Source organism: Drosophila persimilis, unplaced genomic scaffold (genome assembly GCF_003286085.1).
Source record: "Drosophila persimilis strain 14011-0111.01,24,50 unplaced genomic scaffold, DperRS2 tig00000000-arrow-pilon, whole genome shotgun sequence".
Taxonomy (NCBI): Eukaryota; Metazoa; Arthropoda; class Insecta; order Diptera; family Drosophilidae; genus Drosophila; species Drosophila persimilis.
Genome location: NW_020825288.1, coordinates 22,988,191 through 23,010,647, shown reverse-complemented (window position 1 = coordinate 23,010,647; position 22,457 = coordinate 22,988,191). Strand labels below are relative to the sequence as shown.

At 40.3% G+C, this 22,457-nt stretch overlaps 1 protein-coding gene across 5 annotated transcripts in view; it reads right to left on the bottom strand.

Moving 5' to 3' along the window:
- LOC6591374 (afadin) overlaps nt 1–22,457 on the bottom strand; it is a 61,151-nt gene that overhangs the window by 30,694 nt on the left and 8,000 nt on the right. For all 5 annotated transcript variants that reach the window (XM_026984663.1, XM_026984664.1, XM_002017203.2 and 2 more), the window contains exons 2-6: nt 9,952–10,203; nt 9,783–9,891; nt 9,518–9,711; nt 8,921–9,439; nt 7,919–8,000 (exon numbers count right to left, since the gene is read on the bottom strand). In XM_026984663.1, the coding sequence (XP_026840464.1) occupies nt 7,919–8,000; nt 8,921–9,439; nt 9,518–9,711; nt 9,783–9,891; nt 9,952–10,056 (1,009 nt within the window). In that variant the 5' untranslated portion in view covers nt 10,057–10,203. The remainder of the gene's footprint in view (nt 1–7,918; nt 8,001–8,920; nt 9,440–9,517; nt 9,712–9,782; nt 9,892–9,951; nt 10,204–22,457) is intronic.

The window sequence follows — 22,457 nt, the reverse complement described above, 5'->3', positions numbered from 1 at the left end:
GGGGGGAGGGCAACAGCCAGGACGAAGGACGTCCTTCAGGCGTTCAAAATAAACTGCACTTGCCACTTCTAGGGCTTCGCATCGAGTGGGAGTGGCAGAGAGGGGGTAGTGTGTGACATGGACAAGTCTCGAGAGTTCCAAGTTTTCCGAGAGTTTTCGCAGGAGAAAAAATACAGTCGGAAAATTATGCGCTGCATTTTACAAAAGTTTATGAGGCAGCGCAGTCGTCTCTGGTGTGGGGCGGGGGCGGGGGCGTGGCATGGCAACATTATTTATGAGCTGCCACGTTCGGGCTGGGATTGGGATGGAGGGGAGGAGGGAGGGGGGCAGGGCCGGGGACCAAAGTCTACGATGAAGCCTTTTGAGCTTCATTAGGCTTGACCTTTTCCACACAGAGAGAGAGAGAGACAGAGAGAGAGATAGAGAGAGAGTGAGAGAGAGAGTGAGAGGCAGCCGAGTGAAAGTCCTTCCGTGGCATTTCTTTTTCCCTTTTATTACTTTATTTTCTGTATTCTTTTTATTGGTAAAACAAATGTAGCGTTAATTTTCGCTTGTTCCGCACAAAAAAAAAACAAGGAAATGCCATCAGGACACAGCCCGGGGGGGGGCTATCGGATGTCCGATACCACATTCGAGCCATTCGATAGTCCGCTAATGAATAACAATCGGATAGCCCACGCTAATGACAGGTTACACGTGATTTCTTTATGGCTTTCGTCATTTGGGAATCGGTTCAGATGTCAAACAGATGTTCGATAATTGTTGCCTTTATTTCGGTCTCTGTTCCAGTGGAAACTTGATTGGTAATGTAATTACAGGACATTTACGTTTGTAGGCTATGGAAAACGATTAAAGAATGGCGATAGGAAGGGTTCACTAGGGTCTCCACTTATCTAGATGGAAAACCAGGGCGGTTCCACGCCGGTTAACCGTTGAATGATGGTATTTGGGATGATTCCCCCCGTTAGTACTGTAGGAAGGGCAAATACTACCCTTCTCTCAATATCCTCTTCATAAATTATGCATTTCTGCTGCGAATGAATGACCCCAATGATCCCAGCACTCCGCAAAGAAAACAATCAACCCATAAATGGTTTATGCCCTTAGCACGCCATCTTAAAATATAGATAGGATCGGGGCAATTAAGTCAATAATTACAGCACTTGAGTTCCTCAACAAGGGAACCTCTCTGCCCCCAAGGAAGGACCTTCAAATATCAATCAAGCCCACATGAAACCCAAGCCTAGTGTGGCCACCTACGAAGGACACGCACCCAATCAGCTCTCATTATCCCTGAGAGCGAAAACCAATTTGCAACTCAATTTCCGTAAAGTATCTGGGGTCCGTCCGACCTCAGCCGCTTAATAACTTTCAATGACAATCGAAAAAAGTTACAACGCAAATATTTCAAAAATCTAGCAACCCACTCACAAAAAAAAAAAACAAAAAAAACTTCAAGGAGCAAACTTTTTTCGATAGCATACTTTTTTGGATGCGTTGAAAGTTTCGTGGTCTATGGGGGGTACAGTGGTCTCTGCCATGTGATGTTTCTATTGGGAATATCTGTGGGTAAAAGTGTCCAAAGAGAATGATCCCCCATGGGCAGGCACTTACGTCTTATGCCCCAATCCATCATTTTGCAACCCTTCCTCGCTGCTGGTGGGGGATATTAGAGACCAATTTGTGACCAGCCCTCGGCGGGCCCTGTCCACGTCCTCTTCGCGTCAGTCGCGCCGTCGCGCCCTACATGACGGCCCGCGGACGAGAATCACTTGGCGATAAACGGCGAAAGCGGCGCGGCACGTCACAAATTGAATTGAATTGGAACGAAACGAAACGAAACGACTTCTAATTTTATCAATTTTGTGTATGCATCAAGCGCCGGGTGTCCCCCTACCCCCCACCGCCACCCTCAGAGGAGTAACGTTGGAGCCGATGCTGGAGACATCCGTGAAGGTGTCAGTCTGTCTCCAGAAAAATCAAATAAAACTGTTGCCGTCGCAGCCGCCGCGCCGCTTTGCTGCCGGTAAACGTGGTGTTTCGCTTTGGCTTGCGGTGCCCGATGTTCGTGTTTTACCGTTACTCTACGGCCACGACGACATGCGCGCTGTCGGTGCTTTCCCGAGCAGCATTACTTCATGACTGAACGTGTCTGGACATGTCTGATGGCGCTGCCGCTGCCGCACTATGGTCCGAACGACCACTTTTGTTGGCCAAAACCTAATTTTTCAAAGTCAAAACTGAAACCTGGTTTTGATCGCTCTGCATTAGAAAAAGATCGACCATTAAATCTGCGTACCAGAAATTTCCATAGATGGCGCCACATTCGCAAAATCAGCTGTGCAACCCAACTGTTTTTATAGTAAAGCACGTGAAGGGAAAAAGTGGCAAATTAATAACCACTTTAGATATCTCAAAAATTGAAAAACGCCAAGACGTGATTAAATTTTTTTGATGAATCTTAATCTGTCGGGTTCTTACTACGTGTTTTGAGTTTTTAACTGTCTCTAGTAGTTCTGATGTCTTCGTAATTGAAGGTTAAAGTGAGGCCTTCAACATGTGCCAACTTGTAATGAAAAGTAATTTTTGAAAAGGTGTACAAAGTGAGTCCTACCTAGTCCCACCCTGAAACCTTTTCTGTGTCGTAGATTAATAAATTCTTTTTGAAATGTATATAGTTAGAAATGCCACTTTTTACCACAATTCTTGGAATTTGCATTAATAGAGCATAACCTCAAATTCGAAAATGCAGATTTGTTTGCCGAATGGAATTCAGAGAAGGGTAAAATTATCAATTATTTGAAAACGGATCATAAGGCGACATATCATATGAAATTAATAAAGCTTTTGAAGATACCAGCAAGAAAATTTGTTACCGTTTGGCAACATACCGGAACAAATGCCGGTAAAATTCAAAGATGTTGGAACGAAAATATGTGGATTGGCCACAAGCCTTTGTTATAATACATTTATCTTTATGTCCAAATATGCTAACTAAGTTCGTAAGGCTGTACAGGACCCAGTCGGAAAGCCGGCACATATGTATCTCACTTAACGAGGCGTTAACCTTGCTTCTAGACAAGGATTTCGGCAATAATTTACGGAAACCTTTAAAAGATTTTATTTTTATTTAAATCAAAATTTTTTTTAGTCGTGCAACGCCGTTTTCTTAAATAAAATATGCTTAATACTTTTTTTCACTATAACTAAAAATTTAAATATGCATTATTAAAAAGAGGGGCGGTGCCACACCCATTTTTTTTCTTAAATCCATTTCTTATTGATTATATGTATCCAATACAAAAAACTAAATGAAAAAATCTTGTTCCGTTCGGGAGTTATTAATTTTGGCCAACAAAAGTGGTCGTTCGGACCATAGTGTGCCGCCTCTGCTGCCGCTGCCAGAATCGTTGTCGTCGTCGGGAGCTTTGTTTCGGGGCTTCTCGTGTGTGCGTGCGTGCGTGTGTGCGTGTGTGACTGTGACGGCAACGAAGTGCACGGCGTAGATAACGGGACACTGGAAGAGTGCGTGTGTGGTGGCCCTAAAGCACTCCCACACTCCTCCTCCGCCAAGGATGCAGGCAAACAATTTTTTGATATTGCTCAAACGTTCAAGTGACCAAATAAACGCGTGGGAGCTGCCACTCAGGTGGGACACTCGAAGGAATGCCCATTAGCCCACGTACGAACGGGCCACGCAAGAGAGAGACCCAGAAGTGGGTGCCCCAGGCGGGAAGCCAGGAGATGCCGGCTCTAAGCATTTGAGAAGCTTTCAAGCGAAATGTCTTATTGATGGCCAACCGCTTAAAAGTAGGCAATAAATGTGGGCTAGAGAGGATTCCGCAAATCCTGACATTTAGACCAGAAAAGCCAGAAAAGCGACAGTGAGAGGCTTTTGGTGATTATTTCAAGAAATCTGTTCAAAGATTTTTCCTAACTAATTCGCAAAAAAAAAAATAAATAATATAAGATATAATCTGATCTGAAGAATGATTTTTAGAACATATTATATAATACTCTAAATATCATAATACGACATAAAAAACTAGATTAAATTGACACGAAGAGTAGCAGAAAACTTTTTCACAATAAAATACAAATTTTCGACTTGAAAAAAATATATAATAATTTCCAGTCACATTTTCAAAGCTTTTTCTTATTTAATTCGCAAAAATAAGGATCTAAAAACTATCTATTAAAAAATATAAGATATAATCTGTTAAGAAAGATTTTTAGAACATATTCTGATATTGCTCTAAATATTATAATAATTGAAATCATTTTTAGAGCACATCTATAATTTTCTAAATTTTATAATAATTGAAATAAATTTTAGAACATATTCTATAATTTTCTAATTATTATAATAATCGAAATCAAGGAGGCCATCCATCCATATCTCTATATATTCCCTATTTATCCCATTTTCTGTTTATTTTCTATACATATTCCATCGAAATTGTAATCCACATAAACCTCAATCCATCCCACTGTTCTTCCACATAGAAACTCGACCAAAAATTCAGACCGAAAGCGAAGCCCAAAACGACGCCACCGAAACACAAAAGAAAAGAAAGAGCCAACGGGCGGGGGAGAGACGGGGAGGCAGGCAGAGAGAGCATATAAATTGTGGTCTCTCTCTCTCTCTCTCTCTCTTTCTCTCTTTCTCTCTCGTTCTCTCTTCGTCAAGGCAATAAATATTGAAAATATATTAAGAGAATCCACTAAATTCCCGACTTTGGCCTCGAAAGAGAACAACAGCAACAACATAATCAAAAGGGAACACACGAGAGCGAGTATAAACAAACATTGTGGGGCATCCCCCCCCTCGCACCCCCTTCCGACTCATAGATAATGCTGGAATGCGGGGATGTTTCGTGTTTGGCAATCAGTCGCAGGTGTTTCGTAGAATTTAAGTGTGCCACGAGGGTTTCGGTGGAGAGGGGGTTTATCTCCCAGAGGGGGGAGGCAGAGAGCGAGATACGAGTTCTCCCCCCCTTTTCCACCTTTAATAATTATTGGACCGAGAAGATTTTTGGTATTTATGTAGATAATTACCGTGTTTATAGCTTCTGGAAATATGAGCCCTATATCATCCAAATTGTGGCTTTTACTATAATTGAATCAGGACTCTAGTTCTATGGAGCTCCCCCTATAATAGTCTTATGTTTCTTTAAAGTATTTCCCCCAGATTACGCACTTCCTTCCTTCCGATAAGACCAAAAACCTGAAATATGACCCACATTCTGCTGATGGAACCCTCGGGGAAATGTTGACCCACATTGATTGTCTGTGGCTGTGGCTGTGTTTGTGCCCCCCACAAAAATATGTCTAAATAAAATGCGTGAAAAACCAACAACATCATTTTTTAAGCAAACATTTTGTTTCCCCCCGAGAGAGAGAGAGAGAGGGGGGGAGGGAAAGACACACAAAAGTAGGCAACGCAAAAGCGTCAAGCAATTAGCAGCAGCAGAGCACCAGCAGAGCAGCAGCAGAACGCCAGCAGAGCACCAGCAGAGCACCAGCAGAGCACCAGCCGAGCACCAGCAGAGCAGCAGCAGAGCACCAGCAGAGCACCAGCAGAGCGCCAGCAGAGCACCAGCAGAACGCCAGCGGCAGACAACAACAAGAGGAAGGCAAGCACTGGAGGATGCGAAGCATTTGATACCCTTTAAGAGCCATGGCCAAAAGAGAAAGCGGATTTCTGCAGATTTCCCCACAAGTATTTGGCTCTCAAGCGATGTTTTCTCTATCTATCGACAGTTTCGACGTGGAGCAAATGATGCTCAGAATCGTCATACCCTTTGCAAGGATATACAGAAGCAACAGCACGAAAACGGCCGCAATTTGCATTTTACACCTTTGGACTGCCCTTTGGGCGCCCCAAGGAGGTGCCGCAGAGCAAGCCAGAGCCAGGGGTTGAGGGGGAGCCACCAAAAAAAAAAAAAAGAGAGAGAGCCCCACAGAGAGGCAACATGTGGCTGCTAAGTGGTCGTGAATGTGGAGACCCTCGCCAAACAAACGGCAAAAAAGGACCTTTTCCCAATGTCAATTATTATGAGCGGTTGGGGGATGGGGGGTGGTGCCACCCAGCGGGGCGGCTTCCTGTGTGTCAGATGGCACCCTAACATTTCCGCCCAAAGTTTTGCTTACATATAAAATATATTCCTTTATTTAAATGTCCTTCATGATCATCGCTTTAGTTTATGGCTGCAAAGGTGCCAGGCAGGCCCCAAAGGGTAGGATATCTCGATGATTCAGAGGGGATTGTCATAGAGGGGAGGTAAAAGGGCGAAGTAGGGGCGCATCCACGGGGGTTAAGAGTTCATTTTTATTTCAGGGAAACGATCCTTATTATGACAACCAAATAATCCTAAAGTTTTCATCATTGAATGGCTTTTAACGCCATTCTTTTCAGTCTAAGAGCATCCACATTTCGTTCATACTTTTGCCTTTCCTTTTCTCTTTTTTTTTTTTTTTTGAGTTTTTTTTTATCGTCCCTTCTCTCCAATTCCCAGAGGGACTTTTATATGTAAAGTATGTCGTTTTGGCAAAATTCATTTCATGTCTGAGCGCCAGGTGCCTGCCTGCCTGTCGGTGTGTCTGTGTGTGCGTTTTCCCGGGACTTTTCGACCCGGAAACCTCTGTGTCTGTCATTTTCATGGTGCTGCTGTTGCTGTTGCTGTTGCCTTTTAATGCTGATGTATCACCCCACACAGCTATACCTATAATATTTACATATTTACATTCCTAAACATTACTTTTTATTGCTGCGCCTGCGCTTAAAATTATTTCATTTTCTTTTCAGTTCGTGAATTATTAAATATGGCGAAGAAAACCCTATTTTGGAAGTATTTTGAGACTTAAGATTTGCTTTCAAAAATTAAAAAACATCTATATTCAAATTAAATCAATTTCGAATAAGAAATAAGTCAATTTAAATTTTAAAACGAATTTGACTTTCATTGTTTTGACGTAAGCTGACTGCTACGAAATTTAGTCCTGGCTGGAAACGGTGTATGTCCTGGCTAACAGGGTGGTTGCACTCGCTAAACGGTTTGCTCTAAACATGATTGGTTGCTGTCTGTGATTCTACGTACAAGAACTAAAATATTTAAAAATATATATAAAAAAGAAGTCTAAGAAAACTTGAAAAAATCGCTTAAAAAATGTTAAGTAAATTACGGAAATATCAGGAAACCTATGGAAAATTTGTATATCTTTAGGGTGCTTTGTTTTTTATTTGTATTGTTAATATTTTTGTATCTTTATATTCAAACTATGATCAACGTTTTGAAAATGAAAATAAGGTGAAAGAAATTGGAACAAAAATCCAAAAGAGTGCTTTGGGTCTATAAATAATAACCACAAGACAAATAAGGACAAGTAAATTAGACAAAATAGGACTTTTTGGGCACGTTTCGGGCTTAAGAGATTCGTTTTACAATTGCTTATAAATGGACTGCAAACTCACGTAGTTTCTCACAAAAATCATCTTTCATGTTGACTTTTATATTTCCTTGATGAATATTATTATTTTTATATAAATATCAAACGTATTTCGATGAGTATTCGCAATATTAATACTAATATTCACTTAATATTCACTTCAACAACGATAAAATCACGATACACCGCTTTGAGATGCCAGCAAACAACTAAAGGCCTTTCGGCCCCAGTCAGGACCTCCCCTTAGAGAATTTTCCCACTCGGAAAAATATGAAATAACCAAATAGCAACAGTCCGTTCGGCGGTTCCTGTTGATAGGCAGGTGACGGCCGCCTTTAGTGGAGCATAATTATTGATAAAACAAGTCTCTAACTGCAGGCCAAAGGATACCGAAGGATATTTATGAATGAAGTGGAGGGAAATTGATTTTAAACGGTTTTCGAAACAGGCAAAAAAGCAGGGCACTCACCACGTGACGTCGGGTGATTCATGAGTATCGATAGGGGGCACTCATCATCGTCGAGTATGTACTCCGTTCCATCGCTGTTGACCTGTGGAATGGTATACGAGAATGTTAATATGGGTCCGAGACGATAGAGAGGACATATTCTGAGTCTGGCGGGGATGGAGACTATTCAGGGAGGGAAACTAAAGCCAAAATTTACTTATATTCTAGGGCTTTCTTTATAAGAAGGAAAAGTATTCTATGGTAGATGCAATGGCATCTCTTATGTGTCGGTTTAACATTAAAGAGGTTCCGGAAATTGATCCTATACTTATGGTCTTTCTACAGCCAATAGACTGAATGGATTTTGGGTAGAATATCCCATATCTACTACAAATATTCTATAACATAGTAAACACTCAAGTGGCCCAAGCGATGGCCCAGCCGAAACGTCCCTTCTTCCAAACGACCGACGGGAGCTTCCGCATGACGCGTATAAACTCGTATATAAATGGAATCGGGGTAAATATTGTTAAATGGAATGGTTTTGTTAAATTTTAACAACAATTATGGATACATCTAGTTGATAAGTGATCTTTTATCTTCTTTTCTATGCAACTTTTGCTTCAAAATGATTATATTTCAAACGGATTTAGCAACATTTCATAAATTTCCTTGGGATAAGTCATTTTTTGCATCAATTTCCTCAATAAAAGGTAATTTCTCTACCTACAAAATATTATCCGCATATTTGCACAGCTAAAACAGATCTAATTCAGCCAAAAACTAATAGAATTTATCAATGAACAATATACAAATAAGATGAGCAACAAAAAACTGGAAGATAGCCTTGAAATTTCATCTGACATTGCAATTTTTGGCCTTTCGACATCTAATTATTACAATTTCTAAGACATATCACCCTTTCCTCATTCCAGAACCTTCAGTAAACCATCTGAGAGCCCCTCAAAACTCCCTTCCATAGCACCGATGCACTCTCTCCTTTCGTAATTATCAAATCCCCACCTGAACCAAACAATAATGCAGTGGATCCGCCTTCTCGAGTCCGTATTTGGTGAGCATTTCCCTGACCACCGCCTGGGCGCAGTCCCGAATGGACAGCAGCAGTGTCTTGTAGGGCACGTCCTGGCACAGGCTCTCGCCGTAGATTTTGAGGGTGCCGCCCGTGTCGGGTCCTCCGTCTCGGGATCGGAATTGCTGGAGCTTCTTCTCGAGCTTTTGCTGTCGCCGTCGCCGCATAACGGCCTCCGGGTTTGAGATCGATCGCGTGAACGAGGTTTCCGGCAGTTCCGTGTAGAGTTTCCCGGCCACAGCGTCGCTGCCATCGGGCCCGCTGCCGCCCGCATTGCCATTCATGTGCGAGGAGTTGGAGCCCGACCCAAGGCCGTTGCCCAGCCCCAACTGGCTGCCGTTCGCGGTGGGCGGATCGGAGCTGAGTTTGGCCATCTTTTCCTTCTTCTTCTGCTCCTTCTTCTCCCGCTTGGAGAGCTTCCTCTTGAAGTTCAGATCTGTTTGCTCGATGGGCTGTGGCGAAGGATCAAAGCAGTGGGTTATAATGGGCTCTTCTTGCGGGGGTCCTTGGACAGCAAATACAATACTCACTGTGGTCTTCTGGTCGATGTTCTTGAGCAGGAAGCGACCCTCCCGGTCGTCTATGTGCCAGTTGAGCTGCACCAGCAGGGGCTTCTCGTCGGCATTGAGGCGCCTCTCCTCCCCGTTGGCGTGAACCTCGTACAAGGCGTAATTGGGCACGGACAGCATTCGCATGTCGGGACGGAACTTCTCAATCAGGGTGTCTAGGGATCACAAAAGGATAAACCATGTTAGATAAAGTGAGATCTTGTGGAGCTGTCAGCCGCTTGCCCACCTATGACATCTGTGACGGTGGCGTCTGAGGCCACGCGTATGCATTTGGTGGCCACCTTCTGGCCGGCATCTTGAAAGTAAAACCGCATAACGCCATGGAAGAGCAGGTTCTAAACAAAGAAGCAGATTAGTCCCAGTATTTAGGGGTAGCCATAGATCATAGATCATACCTCATCGGGCTCGGAGAGCGCAAACAGATCCAATCGATTCGCATTCCATTGCTGTATCACTGAACGAACTGCCTCGCGATCCAACATCTTCTTATCATGGGACATACTGTACAGAGACTGTTTCGAAGGGGGGGGCGGCTGGGTTTACAGGAGGAGGACTACGCTCCTCCTAGTGTCTGTGTGTCTTTGGGAGAGTTTACTGTATTGTGACTCCAGTGTGACTCCGTTTTGTGGCAGCTCTCCGACGTCTATCTGTAAACAATAAACCATACATTCGGATAAATTTAGATCTTTTTGTAGGTTTACAACTATTCCAGCGAAAAAAGCACCGTAAACAGAAAGGGAAATGGAAAAACTTGCCGCAGATGTTGCAAACATTTGAATTTCCATTGGGAAAATGTAAACAAAGTGGGAGAAGGAGGAGGGGGGTGAACTTTTGCGAGTCGTGTCTTCGTCAGGTATCTTTGGCATTCTTGGACCCATTTTTGGGCTAGTGGATCTATGATAAGAGTCGAGTTATTATTTATGATTGCTTGAGTCAACATTTGATGAATGTCCCCCGTCTCTAAACCAATTAAAAGTTCCATTACATGATCATATCTGGTGGTAGAACCCACCGACCCTCAACAAATAACTTCATCAAAGCAGAAAATTTCATTCCATTTGTACAAATAACATCACAAGATGTTATTTGGGGCGTGTATCCCCCTTATCCGCCCATCCAGTGCCAGAGTTCCAAAAAAGTGTTGTCAAGAAGCGGAACTATGCCTGAACTGTCTCTCTCTCTCTCTCTCTCTCTCTTGGGAGTTCTATAAACTTTGGGTGTCTTCTTGCCTGTTGGTATTCCTCTTCTTCTTCCTCTTCCCGGTTCTCTTCTTGTTATGTTTCTGTTTCTGTTTCGTTTCTTATGTAGTTTAATAACCGTCAACGGTTCTGCTTGGGGGAACACGTCGCTGTCGCCGTATAGGCAGGGTAGGGGTTCGTTCTCGAGAGAGTAGAGGGTTCAGCAGAGTCGCTGCCCTGCGGATCGAGGGGGGGGGGGGGGGGGGGGGGGGGGGGGGGCAGTACAATAGTTGATGAGGAGTACCATTTAAGTAAAGCTATTTTCACAATTTCCTCTTTATGAAGTCCGTGACGAGGGCGAGGGCGCGGGCGAGGGCGAGGGCGCGGGCGAGGGCGTTTCTGTTGTCAGTGGAAATTGCGTTTCAAACTTTTGGTATTCCCTCTCTCTCGTTCATGGTTCAAGGGTTAAGCAAGGGTCGGGCTGTTCCATGATTCCAATTCCTTGCTGCATTCAGGCGTAACCATCGAATATGGGGTTTTATATTGATGTTTGGGTATTTTTATGGTTTCCAAAATTCCGGGACATGTTTCTATTAGGGGTTGGATAGAAGAACCCCTGGAATTCCATGACGAATGAAGGGCATCGCCATCAGTGGCTGTTCCCAAATCTAGTTCCTTATCTATCATCCATTTACCATCCCATTCCAGTTCGTATTTTCCCATACTCATTAAGAGCAATCAGATCCCCAAAAAATGTGACAAATTATACAAAATGATGGACAAATAATCTCCGGTTCCGTTCCGTGTGAGAAGTAAACAGAAATATGTATGTAAATTGTGCCTCCAAAAAAGAACAGGGACGGTGGCAGGGCAGTGGCAGGGAGTCACAACATCTGTAATTGCGGACAACATTATTAAAAAGACATAAAGGTGACATTTACACCAACAAAAGTGTTGCTCTGCGACTGCGCGCAGGCAGCAGGCAGGCAGCGAGCAGCCAGTGCTCCCAAAAGATCGCAAGCAGAGATAACGAAACGAAATAAAACGAGCCGGAAAACCGCAACAAAAGAAAAATGTCGCTTACTGCAGAGGAAGAGCGAGAGACGGGGAGGGAGATCACGAGAGCGACTGTAACAGAAGTACCGCAAGCCAGCGTGCATAAGCAGCGGCAGCAGCAACAATGCCCTGTCCATTGAGGAGGAAGAGAGGTGAATGTACCAAGACGACAGCGCAGAGAGGGAGAGGGAGAGCGAGAGCCAGAACCAGAGAGCGAGCAGGCTGAGGCGGAGGCAGCGCAGTCGGCAAACATTTCGCATCAATTGGGCGTCGCAGCAGCGCAGTCACGAGCAAAGCTAATAAGAAAGGTGAGGCATTTCCATTGCTCGTCTCTGCTTTGCCTATCGTGAGAGCAATCTCCGACAAATGCCTCACCTTGTCGGCATACCCCTTGCTTTTTGCATCAATTGGGCGGCAGCAGTAGCTTGGCTTCTCAGAAGCTTCACCTCTCAATGGGGTCTGGGACAGGCAGAATTGTTGCTGGCCTAGGCATAACTCACTCACACCCTCCCTCTCCACTTCGTCGCCCTCTCTGACGCTCTGTGTGTGTGCAGCTGTCGGCTTGGCACCTGCAGCGCGGCAATAGACTACACCTCTCCCCTCTCTGCACCCCTCTCTCTGCTCGCTGCTCTGCTGCAAAACTTGTTGCTGCTTGCAGTTTTTTGTTTTGTTTTTGTTTGCTGTGTTTAAGTGCTTTTTTCCTCTTATTTGAAATTTGTTTCGGGGTCAGTGGGTTTGTAAAACAAACGGAAACGGCCAGGGGGGGGGGGACTAATCTGCAGTTCCTCTTTACGAGCAGCATCCAGTCCAGAGAGAGGAAGCGGCCACCTGAATGGGAAGTGCTATCTAGGGGCCGCGCCCAATTGAAAGTCAATGGAAAAGACAGACAGTAAGTCAAGTGCCTCAAGCAACGGTAAATTAGCGGATCAGAAAAGCCAAGACCTCAATAAATGACGCCAGAGAAAAAAGTCCGGAATAAATATTGGAAAAACCTTTGCTTTTGCTTAAGTGAATTGCTCTTTGTCTCTCTCTCTCTCTTTCACCCGCCTTTCTGCTGTTTGCTTTGCTCACTTCTCCTTCTGTTCTACTCTTCTGTGGCTTCTTCTTAGGCTTTAAGCCTGTGACACTTTTTTTCTGCGAGTCAGCGAAACAAGAGTCGGCAAAATGCACAACAAAATCACAAAAAGGAACTTTGAAATATTCTAGTAGCCCAAAACGAACTTGGGATACCCTTTAGCTACTGGGGTTGCTCACATACCAACGCCCTAGATGACCTTTAAAAGTCTTCCAAAGGGGACTTCGTGTTGGCCAATCCATAGATTTGTGATTTCTTCTTTGTGATTCATTACCACACCTTACACCTGTAGTACCCTTTCCCCCTCCCTCTCTGCACGCCTCCCCCCACTTCACTCTTCTTTGTTGGCTTTGCTTCTTTTTCTTTTGCTGCCATAATCCGATTTTACAGTATTTTATTTCTGGCGACATTTCTCAGCGCTTCGGATGAAAAGTGCTTTGATATTTCGCTCTTGTTATATTTTTTGCATTTTTTTTTTTCTCTCTGTTGTTTAGTCACTGTAACTGTTGTTGGCGTTGCTGTTGTTGTTGCTGCTCGCAAAATAAATATGAAAACAATTTTCCCTTTGAGGCAAAACGAAAACCAAAAACCAAAAACAATAAACCGGCAAAAGGCAACGGCATACCACTGTGGTTGTTGACTCTTTTTTGCTGTTTGTTGTTGTTGTTGTTGCTTTTGTTGTTGCGGGTATTATTTGTTTAACACTTTTTTTTTGCGTTCGCCTTTGGGCTTGTTGACCGCCCAACGGATAGGCGATAAGCGAGGCGAAGGGGCAGGGGGCAGGGGAAGGGGGATGGACGGACAAGAGGAAGAGCTCAAAGAAATTTCAGTCCCACAGACAATAACGGAGTGGGAAATATATATCTACACACATAGGTACATTCGAGTACAAGTACAGTGGTGTCTCTGTATGGATAAAACTTTTGTTTAAATTATAAGCGAAAAATAAAAAATAATTACCACCGATATTTTATAATCCTAGAGATTCGTCTCTAAAAAATCTCTAATATATTTTTGTGAAAAAAACAAACTTTAAAACATACTTTTGGCCACCAAAGGATATTGGAAATTTCAGCTCCATAGGTTTTTCCTCCATAAATTTTACCACCATATAATTTACAAATTTTACTTATTTCTATATAAAAAAAATGTAAAAATTTAAGCTTTTTTTAATGGATTTTTAATCAAATTATTTAATAACTGGAAGTATTTTTTCCATTTTTAAGATTTACTGCTCAAATTTCAACAACGAATATCTAAAGGCTAAAAAAAAAGAGGAAAAAGCCAAATAAAATACCTATTAAAATTCATGTTTTTCCCTTAAACATTTTAATATTTACAAATCTTCAAGCTTTTCTTTAGGATTTTTCGATGAAAATCGTTTTACAGACCTTCAAACCATTTACTCTGCTTGGATATTTCTATAAAAATCGACTAAAAACTTGTTTTTTCCACAATTTCGGCTACTTTTAGTTCCTGTCTAACTATTTCCTCGGGAATCTCAGCTGGTTCTCAAGGCACAGAGACCACTGTACCTGTGCGTACGAGTATGTTCACTGGGAGCACAGTGAGTCAAGTTTGTTGTCATTGTTGCCGGGTTTCTGTTTCTTTCTGTTGTGGCTGCCGGGCGGGCACGCTTAATTGGTTACTGGAATTGGGTTGAGAGAGTAATTTTTAATGAGCCCTGAATAGGACAGGGCAGTAGGCAGGTGGGTGGCTGGAAGCGAAGACTAAAGAGTGCGGGGCATCAGCTGAGTCAGCGCGATGTACGATCCACGATGTACAATAAATTCAAAGAAGAGGAAGTTACGGATGGAATCAGAAGTTCGCTGATGAGGGAGGAACTGTGACTAATCTCTGGGATGTTGTGAAATTAAATTATGGAATTATTTCTAGTCAAATTTGAGGAAAAATTATAGCCATACTCTAATGGGGTTATGTATATCCGGCTAACACTCACAGAGTTTGGAATGGGTTTTCAGAGGTAAGATCACCACAAGAGGGAGGCTTTCTACTATTACTACACCAGATTCTACTATATTTTCACAGAGTGGTTTAGCCACTGGCTGTACAGCAGTACAGATATGTCCTTCAATGGAAAATCCTAAGTTTTCAAGGTCTTAAAACTAGAGATAGTTATGGGAGCTCTCCAACCGAAGACCCATACCATTTTCCTTAGCAGATTCCCCAAAACTTTAGAATTCCACGTCCTCCAGGGTCTCCTAAGAAAAGTTCCCATAATAAATTCCCCAAAAATCATCACAAAAGAAAGGTAAAGATTAGATCAAGTATTCCCTAAAGATCGCCTAAGAAAACCAGACTCAAAGACCAAAGCTCTGGGCATACAAATGACAAATTAAAAGTGAAAAAAATATATAAATAAGAAATCAAGATAAAGATACAGCTACAGATACAGATAAGGCAATGGCCAGATAAAGCCATAAATATGTATAATCAGTCAATAACCTGTTGCCCGATAAAAGTAGAAGCCATTCAGGGGGCCAGGCGGGGCAGAAAAGCGTGGGACAAAATGGCACTCGTAGGGGCCACATCTCGTTAATTAACAGAATACCACAGCTAATAGATTCCAGAGCTAATAGATACAACAAACACGACAATTTTGTGGGCAATATCATCAATAGATACGAGAGATAACAGAGGGGAGCGCGAGGCGGGATCGGTAGAAAAACCTCAAACAAGTGAAAGTTGGTAAATAGTTTCCGTTTACGGTTTGTTTCTGTTTCTGTTTCTGTTTTTCTTTAAAACTTATGTTTTCTGTTTTCTGTCTCTTGGGATAGAAATATCTTTGGCAAATATTTACACAGCCCGCAATTAGCACGCAACCCAAAGCCTCTCCCACCAATAAAAACACAAAACAAAGAAAAGAAATTAAAGAAAGAAAAACCTATGGATCGTCTGAGTAATGCATGCAAATGGCAATTCTTTGGGGAAGAGGGGGGCGGCGGGCCCCGCCTCTCTCGGCCATATTTGTGCATTTTTGCATGCGCGCATAATTAAGTTATTCATTGTTTAATATTCATGAATATAAACGCATTGGTATTGGTATGAGTAGTTATTTTTACCCGAATACCCTGTACGCGCGAGCAGCGGAGGGTACTTGGATTTTGGCCAAATGTAGGTCATGGCTGGGTGGGTCATTATTTTCGGAACGAAGGTCTGCCCAAAGAGGAAGATATTTTCTAGGAATTTTTTAATAATAATAATAATTGTGATTTTTAAAATAACCTTTGATTTTTCGAGGTTTCTGTGTGGAAAAAGATATTAAAACAGCATCATAAAAAATATATATAATTTTAATTTTTAAATTTCAGAGTTTTACGTTATTTTTCTTTTTTATTATTTAAAAATATATTACACATATAATTATGTTGTTTAGTATTTTACAAAAGTTGTAATTTTTTAGTTTTTTTTTTTAAGTTTAAAAGTTTTATTAATTTTAATAGAATTTGGTGTTTTTTAATATAAACAAATTTTTGGTATTTAAAAAAAAAAAATTTGGATTTATTAGACAAAAAATGTTTGAATGCGGAATAAAAAAATTGTAAATCTTGGAATATAACAAAAATGGTAACTTTTTGAATTAATATTTGGGAATATTAATGTAATATAATGTATTTTAAGGGATAAATATTTATGCTTTTTTTTTAAGATAATGGAAGGGAGGCGAAGGGAGCACGTTTAACACTCAAAGAAAATATACTTAAAAATTTTCTGTAATTATTAGATCTCTTTTTTTTTTTAAATCCAAGAAAAAATAAAAGCATTTAAATGGTATTTATTATAAAAATGTTTCTACAAAAATGCAATATAATTCATAGATTATTGGATGTTTGAGAGTTTGAGGGGCTAAAGGGAAGTATAAATGGTATCAAAAGAAATCTACAATTCTCCTTCTCTCCTTTTATAGATACACTATCTGTTGATACACATTCTGTTCAAATACCAGGTATCTTCAGGTCGGCAGTAGTTTGCTGCTGCTGTCTATGGCACATTCTCACAGTCTACACACCAAAAGACACACCCAGAGAGTACCAGGGAGCAGCAGCAGCAGCAGACATCAGGGGTTGGGGTTCGGGGGTTCTTCTGCTCCCCAAAGATTTATGGGGAAATTAGCTAATCAAGTATGCACGGATCATCGTCGTGTGTGGGGTGCGGCATTGGGGCATGTGGCATGGGGTATGGGATGCTCAGGCATGCATAATTATGATTCAATATATTCCGATTGAGGCAAAGAACGAACGCGAAGGCTAAGGCTCAGATTCGACAGATACATATATGTATCTTTCTATCTTCTTCTTACCTCTCTCTCTCTCTCTTTCTATGTTTATTTTAAGCTCTTTTTCGTGATCATCTCATAAAATTCGTATTAAATTAAGTGTTTACTTCCCCAACAGTCTATGAAAGTTTTTACGATTCCTTAAACTCCTCTTCTGCTGCTGTGATTTTTGTTGGTTTAAACCATCGTGATCGAAGCATTTAGCCCTGAGCGATGGTTACATGGATCGTTTAGCCGTGTACGATAGATGCATGGATCGTTGAAGGAAAGGCAAGGCAAGGGCATAAGAAGATTTCATTGATTTGTAAGCACAAGCACGATTAAAAATATTTAAATATTTTGCTATATTATGCTGGAAAAATATATCCAAAAATAGTCCTAAAGATGTATTCCTTTTATTCACCAAAAAACCAGACAATTCTTCCTCAAAAAATTTCTAAAAGTTCTGTAATATAACTTCCAAGATTGTCCCGAAAGAACATAAAGATTTTCCAATTATTTTCATTATTTCCCCAAAAACCCTGTAATTTATTTGACTTCCAGGGAATAATGTGGTTCCATGATTTCTATCGAATATTTAACAGGCTTACAAATCCCATTCAATACTCCTCCAAAAAGAACGAAAAGTTCTATAATTTCCATAAAAGAATATAAATATTTAAATGCCTTTTCGTATTTATTCCCCTTCAAACAGTGATATATTTTCAGCACTGCCATTTCCATCAAAAAATATGATATATTTCCTAATTCAATCTCTTACTTTTATCCCCTAATAAGCCCCACAAAATCTTCTTATAAACTGCCTTAAAAGTTCTATAATTTGCCATTTATTCCTTTCCCTTAACCCTTTACTCCCAGCATAAATGATGCATAAAATAACAACGAATTTCCCTCGACTTTTCATGACATAATTAAGCCGCCACTCCACTCCCAAAGCCTCTCTTCCAAGCCGCCGTTTTGGCCATAAATTTGACTTTCTCTTGGCATAAATCGCTTACGCAACTTTTGGCCACAAAACAAAACAAACAATCAAATAAAAAACAAAAAAAAAAGTGTGCAGTAATATAGATTTTATGATTATTCCAAAGCAAAAAAAAAAAAAACAAATAAAAAGATAAACCGAAAAACCAAAAAAAGAGAAATCTCTGAATTTTCTGTTTAATTAAAAAACAAAGTGTGAAATTTTTGGGAGAAGAAAGAGAGGCGCACACACACAAAGGTGTGGCTGCACTTCAAGTACAATCTGGCCACACTAATGGGGGGGGGGGGGGGGGAGAGAGACAGTAGAAGGGGACAAAATATATTTGCAACAAGAGGCACAAAGAGAGGCACAGAGACTCGCAGAAACAGTTACTGGGATGTTAACGTGGCTAAGACAACGCTTTGTTGTTGTTGTTGTTGTTGTTGTGTGGATTTTGCATATGTTGCTGAGCTCTTTCCAAGAGATTGTTGTTGTGGCTAAAACGATGCTGGTGCTCCCTAATTAGGCCAGGAAGCAATTAACCGGTTAATAGACGTAACTGCCTGCCTGCCTGCCTGCGTTTTGTTTAATGCATTTGATTTACACAGACATACAGTGCGTTATGAAACCATAAAGACAGTTGTGGCCGAACAGAAACTACAGGGGAAATGACATTAATAAACATAAAAACCCCCTTGAATCATTAAATACATGATTATTTTCATGTAATTTAATTTTTTGTCAGAGTCGATTCCATATAGCCCATAAGAATACTTTTTAAACTTAAGTCTTTGGAGATATAATGACGTTAGGACCTAGAAGAAAGGTCCGCTTGGAATACAAAATAAAAAATCCATTCGAAAATTCCTTAGAAATCAATCACAAATGAAGATCAACTTAAGATGAAACGAGAACAATGATATAAGATCAAATGTTGATGGAAAAGAACAAAATGAAAGATACCTGGAGATACCTTCTCCCAAAAATAATGCTTGAAATACTTCTACCTACTCCTAAAAATATTACTACTACTCCTAAAATACACCTATTACTAAAAAAAGATACTCATAGCTTCAAACAAATTATTATAATACTTATAAAAAAATACTCCGTTTTCTAAAAGACTAATCTTTTTTTTTAATTTGTGAAATATTTTGAAAAATTTTATTTATTATTTATTTATTATCTATTTATTTATTATTTGTTTATTTATTTATTTATTATTTGTTTATTTATTTATTTCTTATTTTGTTATTATTTATTTATTATTTATTGATTTATTATTTATTATTTATTTATTATTTATTGATTTAATGTTTATTTATAATTTAAATATTTCTTATTTACTTATTTATTATTTATTTATTTTATTTTTAAAAATTAAATTAATATTTTTTTAAGTATTCCTTTTTCTAAAAACTACTTCTTTTTCTAATACTAACTTTTCTTTAAAAAAAATACTAATTTTTCAAAAAATACTCTTTTTTCTGATAATACTCCTTTTACCAAAAAATACTCTTTCGATTCTCTTTTTGCCCTTTGAATCCCTAGACTTCTTCTGTGTCTTTCACACTCCATAGCATAGCGAAACGCACTGTATTTGTACAGACAAAACCAACCGCAGCCCGAACCCCTTCTCGGGTAAAGAATTCCCGCATTGGGTGCATATTTAATGTGGGAAAAATTATGGCCAGGGCGGAACTTGTTGCTGGCTTTTGATGTTGCCACCAGAAGAGGCAGGCAGTGCGGCTGTGGCAGTGGCAGTGCCATCAGCAGTTGCTAAATGGCCATGTACTTACTTCTAATGTATCTGACAGATACGACAACAGAGAGAGAGAGAGAGACAGACGGACAGATCTCAGGGCGTGCTTCTTGGAAATGCGAAAAACTTTCACTCGCGCCCCGAAAACAACGCCCATAAAAGACACAAACAGAGAGAGAGAGAGAGCCAAAGAGAAGGAGAAATGCATTTGGGGAGAGGGAGGGGGGAGACAGATAGACATTAAAAGAGTACAAAACGATAAAGCGACAGACAGACGACACTCCAGCAGCGCCACAATTGACAATTGCCAATAAAGTTTCAATTGACGTGAAAGAAAAAATCCGAATCGAAATCATAAAAGTGGATGTGGAAATGGAAAGCCAAGTGAAACTCCGCCTGTGCCATAAACTCTATGAAAGATTCCTTTAAAAGGCTTGAAATTCTTGTGGTTTTAGATCTGAATAGTTTTCCATTTTCATGACCATCGGCCGGCTAGAAGTCAAGTTACTTGAGGTTTTCCCCTAACAGAGTTCCATATTCATATTGGGCTCCCAGATTAGATGACAAAATGTAAAAAATAAATCTTAAGGAAGAGTACATTCCCCTTCTATCTGCAATGACTTCAATTTCGTTAGATTTGCATCTGAAATATTTAGATTTCGTATTTCATTGCCATTAGATCGTTGGAAGTCAAGTTACTTGAGTTGTGCTCGTCTCATGATAACACAGAGCATTGTTTTCAATGCAAGCTCGTTCCTTAGTCAAATTTTTGCTTATAATCCAAAAAAAATCCCATCTCAAATTACTTGATTGCCGATCTACATCTATGAGTCGTTTCTTCTTTCATAAATCTCTCGATTACGACTCCAATTTCTTAGCATTCCGCTGTAAATACCAAGTTTTATAGCATTTCTATAGAATTAGGGGATGTTCCTTGAAATAGGATCCAATAAATGATTGATTTCTGAAGTGTTTCTTGAGTTAGGATCCAATAAATGGTTAATTTCTGGAGTTTCTTGAGTTGGGATGGAAAAAAGATTGATTTGTGAATAGTTTTCGATACAAGTAGCTTCATTAGTCCTCGTATGGGATATATGGTGTTCCATTCAATCAAAAACCTATCAAATTACGGGGGAAGGGGTGCCATAAAGCGGGTTCTGTTGGAGGACATATCCTACAAGGAAGAAAGGGATGCCTTATAGTGGTTTCTCTAGGATCTTTATATCCTTTATCTTTTTAGATACTTTTTGTATAGATTATTATGGACTCCATTCACATATCAAATCCCACATCAAATACTTTTCAAATTTAATGGGAAATTGCAAATATTTCATGCCTCCACAGACACACACACACACACACACTTGGATTGTGGCAGTGGCAGGTTGCAGTTGCAATTATGAATACTCGATGCAATGAAATATTGAAATTTGCCAACAGTCTGGAGTTAATGAAATGCCGCATGCCACATGCAGACGCACGGCGGCCCGTCATGTCACTCGGAAGATGCCAGATGCAAGATTGAAGATTGGATTCCAAAACGGAACCGGTTGGCCATTACTACGTGTGTCGCGAGGAATGTTGCAAGTACCTCCCCCCCCATCTGTGTGTCTCCGAATGACCCAATCAACCCCCCCTTCCCCCCTCCAATGCTTAATTGGTCGGGAGTTTCTGGCAATTAACGAAAGTTTCTTCGACCTTTGATACTCGATTTGTGGCATGATTTCTTTGGATTTACCCAAAATGTTGCACAGCAATTAATATTTCAATTTGATTTAATGCCTGCCCATGTCTCTGCCTCTGTCTTTGGAACTGCCACTGGTTCAAGGCTTCCCTCAATTTTAATTCAATTTTGATAGACCTCTCACTGACCTTCTCTTGCCACAAAACTCGTAGATACTTTCGCTATGTGGCAATGATTGGGGGGGGTCTCCATCAAAAAACCAAATGGAATATTTAATCCATGGAAATTATCAGATCTATAAAACCTATAAAAATCCATAGAAGGGGCACGATTAATAGGATCATATTCAGAGCCTAAATGAAGGTGAATTTTCAATGTTTTTAGTGCCAGAAAAACAATTTTCTTTCTTCTTTAGGATCTGCCTAAAAGGTGTTAAAAATGTCTACAAAACTACAACAAAAAGTACAGAAATTTCATACAAAATATTTAAGATTTAGTTGGAAAATCCGCTTGTTCTAATCTTTTATTTTCTGGGAAAAGTGGACCCTATTAAAGTAGAAATTTCATTGAATTATGGTTTTACATAAAATTATCAAAACAAAAATTACTTTCGAACCTTTTTTCTTCATGGTTTCCCATAATTTCTCTTGAAATATCAGAAAATATACCCAAATAAATTTTTATAAATTATTTACCTCAAAGGAATTACCAAATTTTCACTTTTTGGATACACAAAAATAACCAAACTCTTTGAAATGGGTTTGAAATTTGAATCTTGTGGAAATGTAGCCACTTTGAAGCACTTTGCAGCACTTTGTAGCACACTTGTAGATACAATCTAGTGCATCGTCTAGTGAGATACAAATGTTCCAGTGGAATGCCCTCGAA